At 30.3% G+C, this 12,695-nt stretch overlaps 1 protein-coding gene across 4 annotated transcripts; it reads left to right on the top strand.

Moving 5' to 3' along the window:
* The first annotated feature begins 273 nt into the window (after positions 1–273).
* Positions 274–9,816, top strand: LOC145167637 (uncharacterized). 4 transcript variants are annotated; one of them, XM_079086875.1, is made up of 7 exons: positions 274–464; positions 5,266–5,424; positions 6,105–6,801; positions 6,887–7,002; positions 7,635–7,747; positions 8,414–8,542; positions 8,649–8,978. In XM_079086875.1, the coding sequence occupies exons 2-6, from the start codon at positions 5,298–5,300 to the stop codon at positions 8,516–8,518; spliced, it is 1,158 nt and encodes a 385-aa protein (XP_078943001.1). In that variant the 5' UTR covers positions 274–464; positions 5,266–5,297; the 3' UTR covers positions 8,519–8,542; positions 8,649–8,978. The 4 variants fall into 4 exon arrangements, with proteins under 4 accessions (XP_078943001.1, XP_078943000.1, XP_078942998.1 ...); XM_079086874.1 differs by having other exon boundaries at positions 5,252–5,424; XM_079086872.1 differs by having other exon boundaries at positions 5,152–5,424.
* The last annotated feature ends 2,879 nt before the right edge of the window (positions 9,817–12,695 follow it).

Raw genomic sequence — 12,695 nt, 5'->3', positions numbered from 1 at the left:
AAGAAAAAAAAAACCATAAGGATGGTTCATTTAAAAAAAGTTAAAAAGCAACTACACAAATTAACCCAAAGCACATGGACCATTGGTGTAATTTACTCCTGAAAATACTACATTTATGAATTGTGAGCTTGGGACCATAAACAGTCGGTGATTCATAAATGTCGTAAGTATTCTCTAAATTTTCTCACAATTCACAAGTCTCCATGTGGCACGTCATCAACCACACTACTAAAAGCAACTTTATGCATGTCACTGTTAGTATCGTGACGCCCGGCGTATAAACTCTTTTCATCTATCTCTCTTCTTTTCGTAAAAACCCATAGAAGTCTTATCTCCATTTGTGTTTTGACTATTTTCTAAATTCAGAAAAACCAGTAGTCAGTTCAATACAAAAAGAAGGTCAACCATTGGGGTTTTGACTTTTCAGAGAGAACCAACCGATTCATGGTCGTGTGGCGTGTAAGGTGAGTCCTTTTTCACCATTTCTTCTAGATTTTAATGGGTGATGAGTATATTTGTAAATATAATCTGAAATCAGGGTGTTTTTCTTTTCTTTCTTTGTGTACCTTTGTGTGTATGTGTGTGTTAAAGTCACCTGGAAAAATTGAGTACGTTTTATGTAATTTAAGGTGATTAGTTTTGATGTTTATAGCTTTATATAAAATTTTGGAGTTTTAATAGAGATCTGAATACATTTCATGGATGTCAGCTAATTATTGGCTTTTTCTTTGGGGTTTTCTGATTTTTGTTCAATTGGGTATTGATATATTTCCATCTTCAAATTTGAACCTGATTTTCTTTTTCTTTGTATCCCAATTTTGTTTTGTTAATTTAACTAGATTATAGCCCGTGTTAAACGCGGGAAACACATAAAAAAAACATATAATCATTTATAGATATTTTATAATGATTATAAAAAAATATATGGTTATTGATATTATTGAAATGTGTAGAAAATACATTGAAAACGATAAATATATATAATCATTGAAAGATCTTTTTGTAGACATCATTTTTTGTTTTATTAGTTGAACGACTTTCCTCGTCACATATAGTTATGATATTTATATATTTATAAGCATTTTAATTAAACGTTCCTTGCATAATAATGTTACCTAATTTAAACATATATTGACAACCAATATACCGTTTTTTCTATTGCATTAAATATCGACAACTATTTCATTTATTCAAATAAAGTTATGTAATATAATTTATAAAATGTTAAATGTTATATAGATTTAATTTTAGTATATCATCAATGAAGATTCTTTTCTAAATCATGATTGGTTTATTTTAAATTGATTATAAATATAAATGCTAGCTTTTATGTTTGTTCTTATTTATTTGGTGTTCGCAAGAACTTTGCATTAGTTTTGGCGCAACTTTGAATAATTTTAGTATATCATCAATGTAATTTGATATATCTTTCAATTATATGAAATATCAAATAATGAGATTTCATTACTATTGTGATAATTTAGTTTATATATTGTATTTTCACTAATATTAACGGTCTTATTTTTTCTAATAACCGTAACGCTTTTACTAAATGTACTTTTTACACATCTCCTAATATCTTATAATTTTTATCTTACTTTATAATTTTTCATAACTATGTTATTTTCATGATTGACTGCTTTAATAGTGTTTTTTTTTTCAGTCTATTCAATTTTATATTTCATTGTACAACATCATCGTTTGTATGTATTCTGAAATTTCACTTTAAAAATGCTTAATGTTTACACCTTGATATTAATTTTTTTAATAAACTCATGTAATAATTATGGAATATATATCTCATTTTAATTAACATTCACTTCCTTTATTATATCAAATTCCTCATTAAACGGATATACTTTTGGAAAATAATAATTATAATAGGGCAGCATTATCTAAGACGTAAATGTTTGATATACTTTTGGAGAAAAAAATCAGGATCATTAAAAAAAATTATATAAAGAAAATACAAATTTAAATTTGTTGAAATTGTGGATGAAATTACTAGCGAAAATTTATTTTGGAGGGAGTTGTATTTTGTAAGGTATAATAATATTACAAAATTTGAAATATCTATATTTGTTGTGTAAATTAATAAATTTTATTGTTACTATACAAAGATAAAAAATTAGGTTGATATGATATACAAAAACATAATAATTTCAATGATATTTTAAAATCATGCCAAAATTAACTGGATTCTTATGACATAAAAATTAAAAAAAAAATCATAATCATCTCTAATATATAAAAGTAACATTTTCGTAATTAATGTCAGTTCCCAATATAGTTAATTTTTGTTTTGTTAAAGGTACCTAATATCTTTTCATGTTTATTTGAAAAGTTTCAGAAAAGTAGTTAACTGATTTCATGTAATTTGTGACAAAGAAAATCGAAATATATGAATACATACATTTGATATAGGAACAAAAAATAATCGAAAAAAATATAAAAAGCGAAAGAAGGTACTGACCTTCTAGTGTACAAGAGCGAATGTTTATAGCAGAGAATGATGATGGAAGTTATAAGCAATATTAACGATGTTGTAGGAGAAAGTTTGAAGAAAAGAAACGATTGAAAATAAATGTGAGTCGCGGATTCAATGATGAATCGTATATGTATGTGATAATTTGAATATGATTTTTCGGTATTAATGATTTCCAAAAAAAAAGATTTTATATTAATGGTTTACTAATATAAACGGATTTATATTAATGGCTGATATTAAGGCTTTGATTGAAATGATTTGTTAGTAATATGTTTTTAAAATTGACCATATTAAAATCTTCATAACTGAAAATTCAAGATGTAAAATATGGAAAACTTTTATTGAAATTAAATACATTCCATTTCAACGAATGTAAGTTATTGATTGATGATTGGAAAACATTTATTGAAATTAAATACATTCCATATGGGGAAGATGATGTCAGCAATTTGATCTAAGGGTGGAAAAAATAAGATTGAAATACAATCAATGGTCCAGTAATATATAAGATGAAAATTTTGGAAAAATTTTCGGGATGCAAAGGTAATTAGGTTTATTTCTTTCAGGAGTTGAAAATATTAAGATGACTTGGTTCTTTTTTTTCAATTGTGATAATTTAAAAATGCTTTTTCTTGAACTTGGAATAATTTCCTTTTTTGGGTGGTTGTCAAAAATAGAAAACATTTCCTTTCTGTGAAAGATTCCAATAAAAAATATATTTATTTTGTTTTTTTTTTTTTGAATTGAGCTTTCACATTTATATAATTTTACTTCTAAATCTTTACATTTTGCGTGTCATATGACATGAACCCTCAACCATTTAAAAAATAATACATTTCAAACACATCTAGGTCGGTTCTGGTTCAAAGATATAGTAGACTCAAGACGAAAAGAAAAAATAGTCTCTCAAAGTCATAAATATAATAAAAATTAAATCGAAAATAGACATACGGTTATAAAATTCACTATTATTATTCAAAAACAAAAATATGGTCAAAGCATTACGAAAACAACAAATTTAAAGAAAAATATTTCTCATAGCATTTTTAGATAAGTTAGTTTTTTCTATATATAATTATACCATATACTTTATGAATTTTTGGCTCCTTAGAGAAATAGGCTCTGGGCGACTGCTTGGGTTGCCCACCACTAAGGTTGGGCCTGCATTTGATACCTTTAGACCGAATGTCTTTTAGTTAAAACAAAATTATCTATCAAAGTAGTTACATCAATTGATGATATTGATTTTTGATAGCTAGATCCGCTTTCTTTATATTCATATATATTTGATCAATATTCGTTCTTACATTTTTTTAATGGCAATCTATTTTATTCATCAACTACTTCTTAATTTCATCTATGTCCACGACGAGACTTAAACCCTCAACCTCACGGAGGGTGAACAACACCCGATACCATTGGCCTAGAAGCCTTTTGGTCTAATAGTTATTGTTACATGTCTTCTTATTTTATGTATAATTATAGTTTGATGCGGTTTTTCACTTTATCATTTGTTCTTTAGATAACTTAGAACTTAACCCTAACTCAAAGTCAAAAAGGCGGACTTCAATCATGGATAAAATACTTGTATGATATAAGAATAAATAAAGATGTGATTAGTGGTGTAATTTGAGAAATAGAGATAGTGTTTAGAAAATCAATATAGCAAGATGAAAGAAAATGTCGAAAATGGTAAAGAACGTATTGATCACTCTATTATACTAATAAAGTTCATTTGATTGGAGTCGATGGTGTATCCGTCTATCTTTTATTAGGCCATGAACAAGATCATTTTTGCACCAAAGTGAAGTAATATTTAGTGCAAACGTGATTAATCTTCAACCGGTTCAACCATCTTTTGCACCAAATATAATATTCCAAGTAACATTCATTTTCATTATCTTATTGAAAATTTGAACAATACCCCTTCTATTTATAAGCTTTTTACATATTTGTCTTACATTTTTTTGTTACAACAAATTTATAGACTATATAATTAAACAATTATAACTAAATAACTTATACGAATAAAAATAATTCATAACATACTATTACAAGTAACAAATTTTACACCAAAAGGCTTATAACCCATGAGTATCATAAAATGGAAAGAAAAATAAAATTGTTCCTCCCCTAAAGAATTAGAGTGTTCCAGTCTCGTTGGAAACCATTGGTATAGTTTAGGAGTTGGTCAAAAAAAAACAAAATAACAAGTATTATAGTTAAAATATAACTATAAAATTAAATTAACCACAAATGCGTAAACTCAAACTGGAAAAACGAAATTGTACACATGAAAGTTTAACACCAAAATAGTACAACAATTTGTGTTGGGTTGGAGTAATTTTTTGCAAAAAATGGGATTTGTTGTTAGGTTGGAGCATAACAAAATAAAAAGCTCATTAATTGCACTATAATAGCAAAATCAAATACATGAGGAATCATTTTTGAAACACCCCAAGCACAAAGTTATAGATTAGCCCAATAACCTCTAGATCAACTTAAAACCATGGTGGAAAAGTAATAGTGGCTCAGCATTATCATTGAAACTATAATTTCTTAACATAAACGAACCAACTCTAAGTTGTTGTGTATATGAGGTTTTGATTACAATTTACAATTTTACATATTGAATCTCAACTTGAATTCACTTCCAATTTCAGGATTTCTCATTGGCTTTAATATTTGGCTAATGACATATATGAACGATACCACAACAAATTTAGGTCTCGCAGTCGATATTACTAACCAGTGGCAAAATAGTAATATGGCTGCAGGTGCAGGTGCAAATGCAAATTCAAGGGTAGATATGATGCCTTTTGTGGGGTCCGATACATTAGCCGAGCTAGTTTGGTCTCCACGAATAGGTTTAAGCATCAAATTTGTCGAGAAGAAACCGTGTTTTATGTGGGACAATGGCCCAAGTGATATTAGTGGTGAATTCTTTTAACTTTTAAGTAATTTTAAAAATAATTAGCTATCTATTATACTTGAATATTTGTTGTAAACAAACCATCGTTTTTGTAATGAAATCCAACCTTAACAAACAAGGAAAGGGGTAAGAAAAACTTTTTTTTCTTCGAAATAACCCAATTTGTAACCACTCATTTTTACAAAAAATATTATTTTTTGGCCAAAACGTGTTTTATAACATTGTATTTTAACTTATTGTTATTACAAGAATGTATTTTTATTTATTGATATTATCTTTTAAACTATCTATGGAATTATAGCAATGGTAAGTGGTAACCTCCTATCTTTTAAACTGGTTACCCTATTGCTATAGTTACTACATTTTCACATTACAATTTTCTAATAAGAAATATTTTGAAACTTCAATGTTGTAATCAGAAGAATTGAAAATACAATGCTCTAATGAAACTTTTAGAAAGAACATTTCTATATCTTGCATTTAGCCCATAGTGAAATCACTTGAAACTTTTTTTATGACGACTATGCTAAAGTTTATGAAAAATAATATATATACAAAGACAATTAATGTAACTTTTTTACCAAAGCATAAAATAAAAACTCGGAAACACATTTGACCTCAAGAGGTAAAATGTGAACAGGGTTGACCTTTTTGTTTTCTCAACTTGAATATGGTTTCTTGTAGGTCCACAACACCAAAGAGCATCCGAACAATTATCTAAACATGTATCTGAAGAGGAAATGGCTAGCTGTGTTGATGGGTCAGAATCTGATATTAAATCACCTTTGAAAATCGAACCTTTGACTCAATGTGAGCCTCAAGAACATGTTGAAAAGGGTAATGTTAAAATTGAAAAAGATGGTTGCATTAACGACCCTTCTCTTGAAAATACCCAAGATGAGAAACACAAGGTTGATAACCATGGAAGCATGGAAAGTTGCAAAAGTGGTAATTTGTTGACTAAAAGGAAGAGGAGAGTGAGCTTTGAACAACAATTGGTTCTTGGAACTAGTGTAATAAAGAAGCAACGCCATGTTGGAAATGATGTTTCTTTCATGAACTGGATATCAAATATGTTGAAAGGTTTAAAATCCCAAGAGAATCAAAGTGTTTGTGACAAAACCCAGAGTTTAGAGAGCCGAAAAATGGGATTTCAAAGTGTTTTTCGCTCTCTCCCTTTACAAGATGTGAAGGCACATGAACCAATAACACAAGTTGACAAATGTAGTCATGAATCCCTCGATTTTCTAAATATAAAAAAGAAAGAGGTCAAGGGTGTTGTGAAACATATAAGTTTGTATGAAAGAGTAACTAAAGAAGCACCAAAAGATATCTTTGACACTATAAGGAGGCTTAGGTTATTACGTACAGATATCCTCAAGTAAGAAGATCTTCAATTTTTTTTTATCTATTTGCTTGATATTTTTGAAGTGGATTTACATGAATATTGTGTTATGTAATGCCAGGTGGACGAATTCTGGATTGTCGTTTGCACATTTAGATGGGTATTTTCTACGTTTACGGGTTGCCAATTGGGCAGAGGGAGCAGGGGGATCAAGGTACTATGTTGCATGCATAACAGGTATTCATTTCATATTATTTTTAAAAATCGTACTTTCATTTCTTTGTATATTATGTCATGCTGTTTTCAATCTATTTCTAAATTGGACTTCATGCTTTAAATAATCAAAAAAATCTACACAATTATATCCATAAATTTTGATTCCTGTTGTAATCGTTCGTATTTTAAAAATACAATGTTGTAATCGGAAGAAATGAAAGTCACATGCTACAATAAAAGTAAAAAAAAATTATGTTGCTATTCCTCGCATTTGATACTAATTATTTAAATAGAATAATATGTCCAAGAACAATAATCATATAATATGCTCATGTAACGTTCTTGGAAGGCATACTTGTACGAGAATTTGGTTTAATGCCACTCTAGGAAGCCATTAATGAGTGTAAAGAATCAAGATTGCCCATGACAATTCTCAAGGGTCCTATTTGTAATTATCCATATGTGGTGGATTAAACTATAATATGCCCATGTCAAAGTATCACTCCCTCCATTCTCCATGACTTGATACATTGTCTAATTAATAGAAGCTTTAACTAATCATTTTATAGCTAAATACCTGTTAGTAAGACGAAAACAAAAAGTATTGTGAACAACAAATCGTATGACATTGATACATCTTCATGATGTTGTAGGGTTACAAGGAGAAAACCCATGGAGAGGTCTGAAGCAACCTATTCCTGTTAAAGTTGGAGGTGTTGAATGCTTGGTAGAAAGTCAATATGTCTCTAATTGCGATTTTATGGAGGTAAGCTATCGTTTTTCATTGTTGAGATAGTAAGAAAAACGAGGCTTTCCTCGTTTTTATTTTTTCCTTTTATTTTCCAAGTTTATCGTTATTTTCTTAAAATATCTTTTAAACATCAAGTATCAGATAACAATCTATTTGCACACTTAAGACTAAATTACACGAATGGTCCCTATGGTTTGGTGTAATTTGCGTGATTGGTCCCCAACTTATTTTTTTTAACTCGGAAGGTCCCTATTGTTTGTTTTTGTTACGCGTTTGGTCTCTGCTGTTTGTTTTTTACGTGCTTGGTCCTTAATTAGCTAAAAAGACTATTATTTAAATATGAAAAAATGTTAGGGTAGGTGAGATAATGTGAGGGGGTGGGGTTGGGGTGTGTTTATTTAAATAAATTAAAAAAAATCAAGGGTAAAATAGTCTTTTTAGGTAAGACAGGGACCAAGCGCGTAACAAAAACAAACAATAGGGACCTTCCGAGTTAAAAAAATAAGTTAGGGACCAAACACGCAAATTACCCTAAACCATAGGGACCATTCGTGTAATTTACTCCACACTTAATAAAAGGAAGAGTAAATTGAGTGAGAATCCATTAATAAGATCTCAAGTTCAAACATGGATGGCATTTACCTTCTTTTTTTAATTCTTTATGTCTTTTATTAATAATAGGATGAACTTATAACATGGCGGCAAAAAGCGTCGACAAATAAAGGGACTCCATTTGTTAAAGATTTGAACTCAAAGTTACCTGAGAGGAAAACATTGGGTTTGTAGTTCATGGAAACAACACAAATGAACGTATGTAGAATTTTCTTACACATTTTTTTTTGCACTAGATTATTGTGTATATGTTTACATGTTACACGTTAACACAACAACTATTACTATGCCCAATTCCTATTAGGTCGTGTGGTAAGGGGAGAAGTTTGATGTACACATCCATATATACTTCCACCTGAGGGGTAGAGAACTCCTTCCATAGGTGACTTTCAACAACAAAGTGTGCGCCATACATGGGTTGGCGTGCTTTTACGTGCGACTTAAAGGGGATTTTGGTTGTCACAGCAATAAAGTGTTTTTTTTTTGTTTCCTTGCTTATCTAAGAGAAAATTACATTGTAGTAGATAATTGCAGTTTAATGGTTTTGGATTGTAGTTCCTGAAAGATATCCGTATGAAAATATATTTGAATTGAACAAAAACTCTTTTTGTTATATTATATGGATTGGTTTTAAGCTCAAACTCCATCAGGAAGAAAATAACCAATCGATTCAACCACTTCAACAAACAATCAAGTTTGATGAATTTTTCAAGATATCATAAGTTACTGAAGTTTAAAACAAAACGACAGTATTTACGGTTGTTAGTTAATTTTTGAGTAAATTACACGAATGGTCCCTATGGTTTGGTGTAATTTGCGTGATTGGTTCCTAACTTATTTTTTTAACTCGGAAGGTCCCTGTTGTTTGTTTTTGTTACGCGTTTGGTCCCTGCTGTTTGTTTTTTTTACGTGTTTGGTCCTTAATTAGCTAAAAAGACTATTATTTAAATATGAAAAAATGTTAGGGTAGGTGAGATAATGTGAGGGGGTGGGGTTGGGGTGTGTTTATTTAAATAAATTAAAAAAAATCAAGGGTAAAATAGTCTTTTTAGGTAAGACAGGGACCAAGCGCATAACAAAAACAAACAATAGGGACCTTCCGAGTTAAAAAAATAAGTTAGGGACCAAACACGCAAATTACCCTAAACCATAGGGACCATTCGTGTAATTTACTCCACACTTAATAAAAAGAAGAGTAAATTGAGTGAGAATCCATTAATAAGATCTCAAGTTCAAACATGGATGGCATTTGCCATCTTTTTTTAATTCTTTATGTCTTTTATTAATTATAGGATGAACTTTTAACATGGTGGCAAAAAGCGTCGACAAATAAAGGGACTCCATTTGTTAAAGATTTGAACTCAAAGTTAGCTGAGAGGAAAACATTGGGTTTGTAGTTCATGAAAACAACGCAAATGAACGTGTGTAGAATTTTCTTACACATTTTGTTTTTTTGCACTAGATTATTGTGTATATGGTTACATGTTACACGTTAACACAACAACTATTACTATGCCCAATTCCCATTAGGTCGTGGGGTAAGGGGAGATGTTTGATGTACACATCCATATATACTTCCACCTGAGGGGTAGAGAACTCCTTCCATAGGTGACTTTCAACAACAAAGTGTGCGCCATACATGGGTTGGCGTGCTTTTACGTGCGACTTAAAGGGGATTTTGGTTGTCACAGCAATAAAGTGTCTTTTTTTTTGTTTCCTTGATTATCTAAGAGAAAATTACATTGTAGTAGATAATTGCAGTTTAATGGTTTTGGATTGTAGTTCCTGAAAGATATCCGTATGAAAATATATTTGAATTGAACAAAAACTCTTTTTGTTATATTATATGGTTTGGTTTTAAGCTTAAACTCCATTAGGAAGAAAATAACCAATCGATTCAACCACTTCAACAAACAATCAAGTTTGATGAATTTTTCAAGATATCATAAGTTACTGAAGTTTAAAACAAAACGACAGTATTTACGGTTGTTAGTTAAGTTTTGAGTAAATTACACGAATGGTCCCTATGGTTTGGTGTAATTTGCGTGATTGGTCCCTAACTTATTTTTTTAACTCAGAGGGTCCCTACAGTTTGTTTTTGTTATACGCTTGGTCCTGTCTTACCTAAAAAAACTATTTTGCCCTTGATTTTTTAAAATATTTAAATAAACACATCTCAACCCCAACCCCCTCACCTTACCTTACCTATCTTGCAATTTTTTCCTATTTAATTAATAATGTTTTTAGGTAAGACATGGACCAATCTCATAACAAAAACAAATATTAGGGACCAAGCACATAACGAAACAAATAGTAGGGACTTTCCAAGTTAAAAAAAATAAGTTAGGGACCAAGAACGCAAATTACCCCAAACCATAGGGGCCATTCGTGTAATTTGCTCTTAATTTTGATAATGATGGTTAAAGATTTTGATAAAATTTATGAACACACCAGAAATAAGAAGAAGACACTTTAGTTAAATATCTTCAGATACTTTTACATTAACAAACACTCTAATCCTATACAAATCAAACTGACCTAAGAAAGAACACTCGTATATTTTTCTGGTTGGGACAATGTTTCCCCCGCATTAAGGATGCAACAGTTGTGCATCTAAGGTAACTTGGATAAAATTTTAAGTTTAGTTGTGATTGTTATTTAATTAACTAACTTTTTTGTATTTGTAGAATAAATTTGATTTGGATAAGGTTAACATAGATCCAGAGTGTGCTCAATTGTTGCGGAGCATTGATTCGAGTCTTGCAAAAGTTTACAGAGGCAGAAAAAGTAAAGCCCATTCTTATTTTAAGGAAATCGGGGGGCCTGCAGATATCCCAGCCGTAATAAACAACCCCCCAAGGGTATGTCACATGAAAATTGGGCGAAGGCAATCGAACATTTTCAAACGTCAGAGTTTTTAAGGCGTTTGGCGTCAAACACAAAAGTCCGTGCAAAACAAGTAGTTGTAAAGAGAGGGGGTCGAGCTCGTACAACAATGCATGTTTCAAAGAAGTAAGTTATGATATATTTAAATGTTTATTTAAAGTATAAGTAATCTAATTTTTAATGTTAAATAGGATATCAGTCGAATTGAAGCTTTTCGTAAGGCTAATTCCAATCACCAAGGGGTATTGTGTAGTCCTGCAGTCGAGCAACAATACGTAAGTGGTTAATTTGTATTTTCATATAAGTGTTTATATCGTCAAGGGTATTTAGTTATCTGATTTTTATGATTTTTATTATTTTTTAAAAATACAGAATGCTTTACTCCAGGAGATCAACCAACGAACCCAAGCTTCTTCCGAAGCAAGCGGTCTAACACGCACTAACGTAAAAAATTGTTTTGAAAGAATATTGGATATTCGACGCAGACATATCAGAGGCATTGGGCGTAAACCTCCTACCGTTGTGTCTATGTACGATCAGGAACAACCAGTGACACAAGAACCACCACAATCACAGGTAATTGTTAGTTTAAGTAAATGCTATAATGGAAAGTAGAATGATATAATGATATGTTGGTTATGGTTTGATATGTTTATATTTTGTAGTATGGTAATTCTTGGAAAGTAAATGCTATATGGAAAGTAGAATGCTATAATGATATGATGGTTATGGTTTGACATGTTGATATTTTATAGTTTGGTAATTTTTGGAAAGTACAATGCTTTAATGGAAAGTAGAATGCAATAATGATATGTTGGTTATGATTTGATATGTTGATATTCTGTAGTTTCGTAATTTTTGGAAAGTAAATGCTAGAATGGAAAGTAAAATGCTATAATGATATGTTGTGTGATGTATGTTTAAGTGTATCTGGAAAGTAGAATGCTATAATGATATGTTGATTATAGTTATATATGTTGGAATTTTTTATTTTGGTAATTTTTGGAAAGTATAATGCTATTATGATATGTTGGCAATATATTTTGTTTTCTTTGTAGTTGGAAATGATGCAAACGATACTAAAGGACCCGACATGTTCTGCAGCGTTGGAAGAGTGGTTTCGCTCATTGCCGCCACCAAATAATAATGAAGGAAATGATGAAGACCAGTAGCTACTTTAGGATTTTATGAAATATTTTGTAATTTTGGAAGAATACTTTAGGTTGTGGTATGGATTAATATTTTGGATTGTGGATTAATATTAATATTTTGGATTGGTTGTGTATGGATTAATATTTCTATAAAACTTTATCAGATTTTATAAATGTTATATTATTTTTTATAAATTTAATGTTAAATAAGAAAACCAATTTTTTTTTTGTGGCGACATCTTTTGCAGCGACAGTGCCCTATTACCAGGGACCGTGTATTTGCGGCGACAGAAAGGCTTTAGCGGCGATAAGCC

The sequence above is a fragment of the Lactuca virosa genome, chromosome 3 (genome assembly GCF_052849685.1).
Source record: "Lactuca virosa cultivar CGN04683 chromosome 3, Lactuca_virosa_CGN04683_v6, whole genome shotgun sequence".
In the NCBI taxonomy this organism is placed as follows: domain Eukaryota; kingdom Viridiplantae; phylum Streptophyta; class Magnoliopsida; order Asterales; family Asteraceae; genus Lactuca; species Lactuca virosa.
The sequence above is the reverse complement of the archived record's forward strand: the minus strand, read 5'-3'. Positions and strand labels throughout refer to the sequence as shown.

Coding starts and splice junctions, on each gene's coding strand:
- LOC145167637 (XM_079086873.1), top strand. CDS start 5,181: ATGACATATATGAACGATACCACAACAAATTTAGGTCTCGCAGTCGAT. Junction 7,003..7,634: donor CTATGTTGCATGCATAACAG/GTATTCATTTCA, acceptor ATGATGTTGTAG/GGTTACAAGGAGAAAACCCA. Junction 7,748..9,636: donor CTAATTGCGATTTTATGGAG/GTAAGCTATCGT, acceptor TATTAATTATAG/GATGAACTTTTAACATGGTG.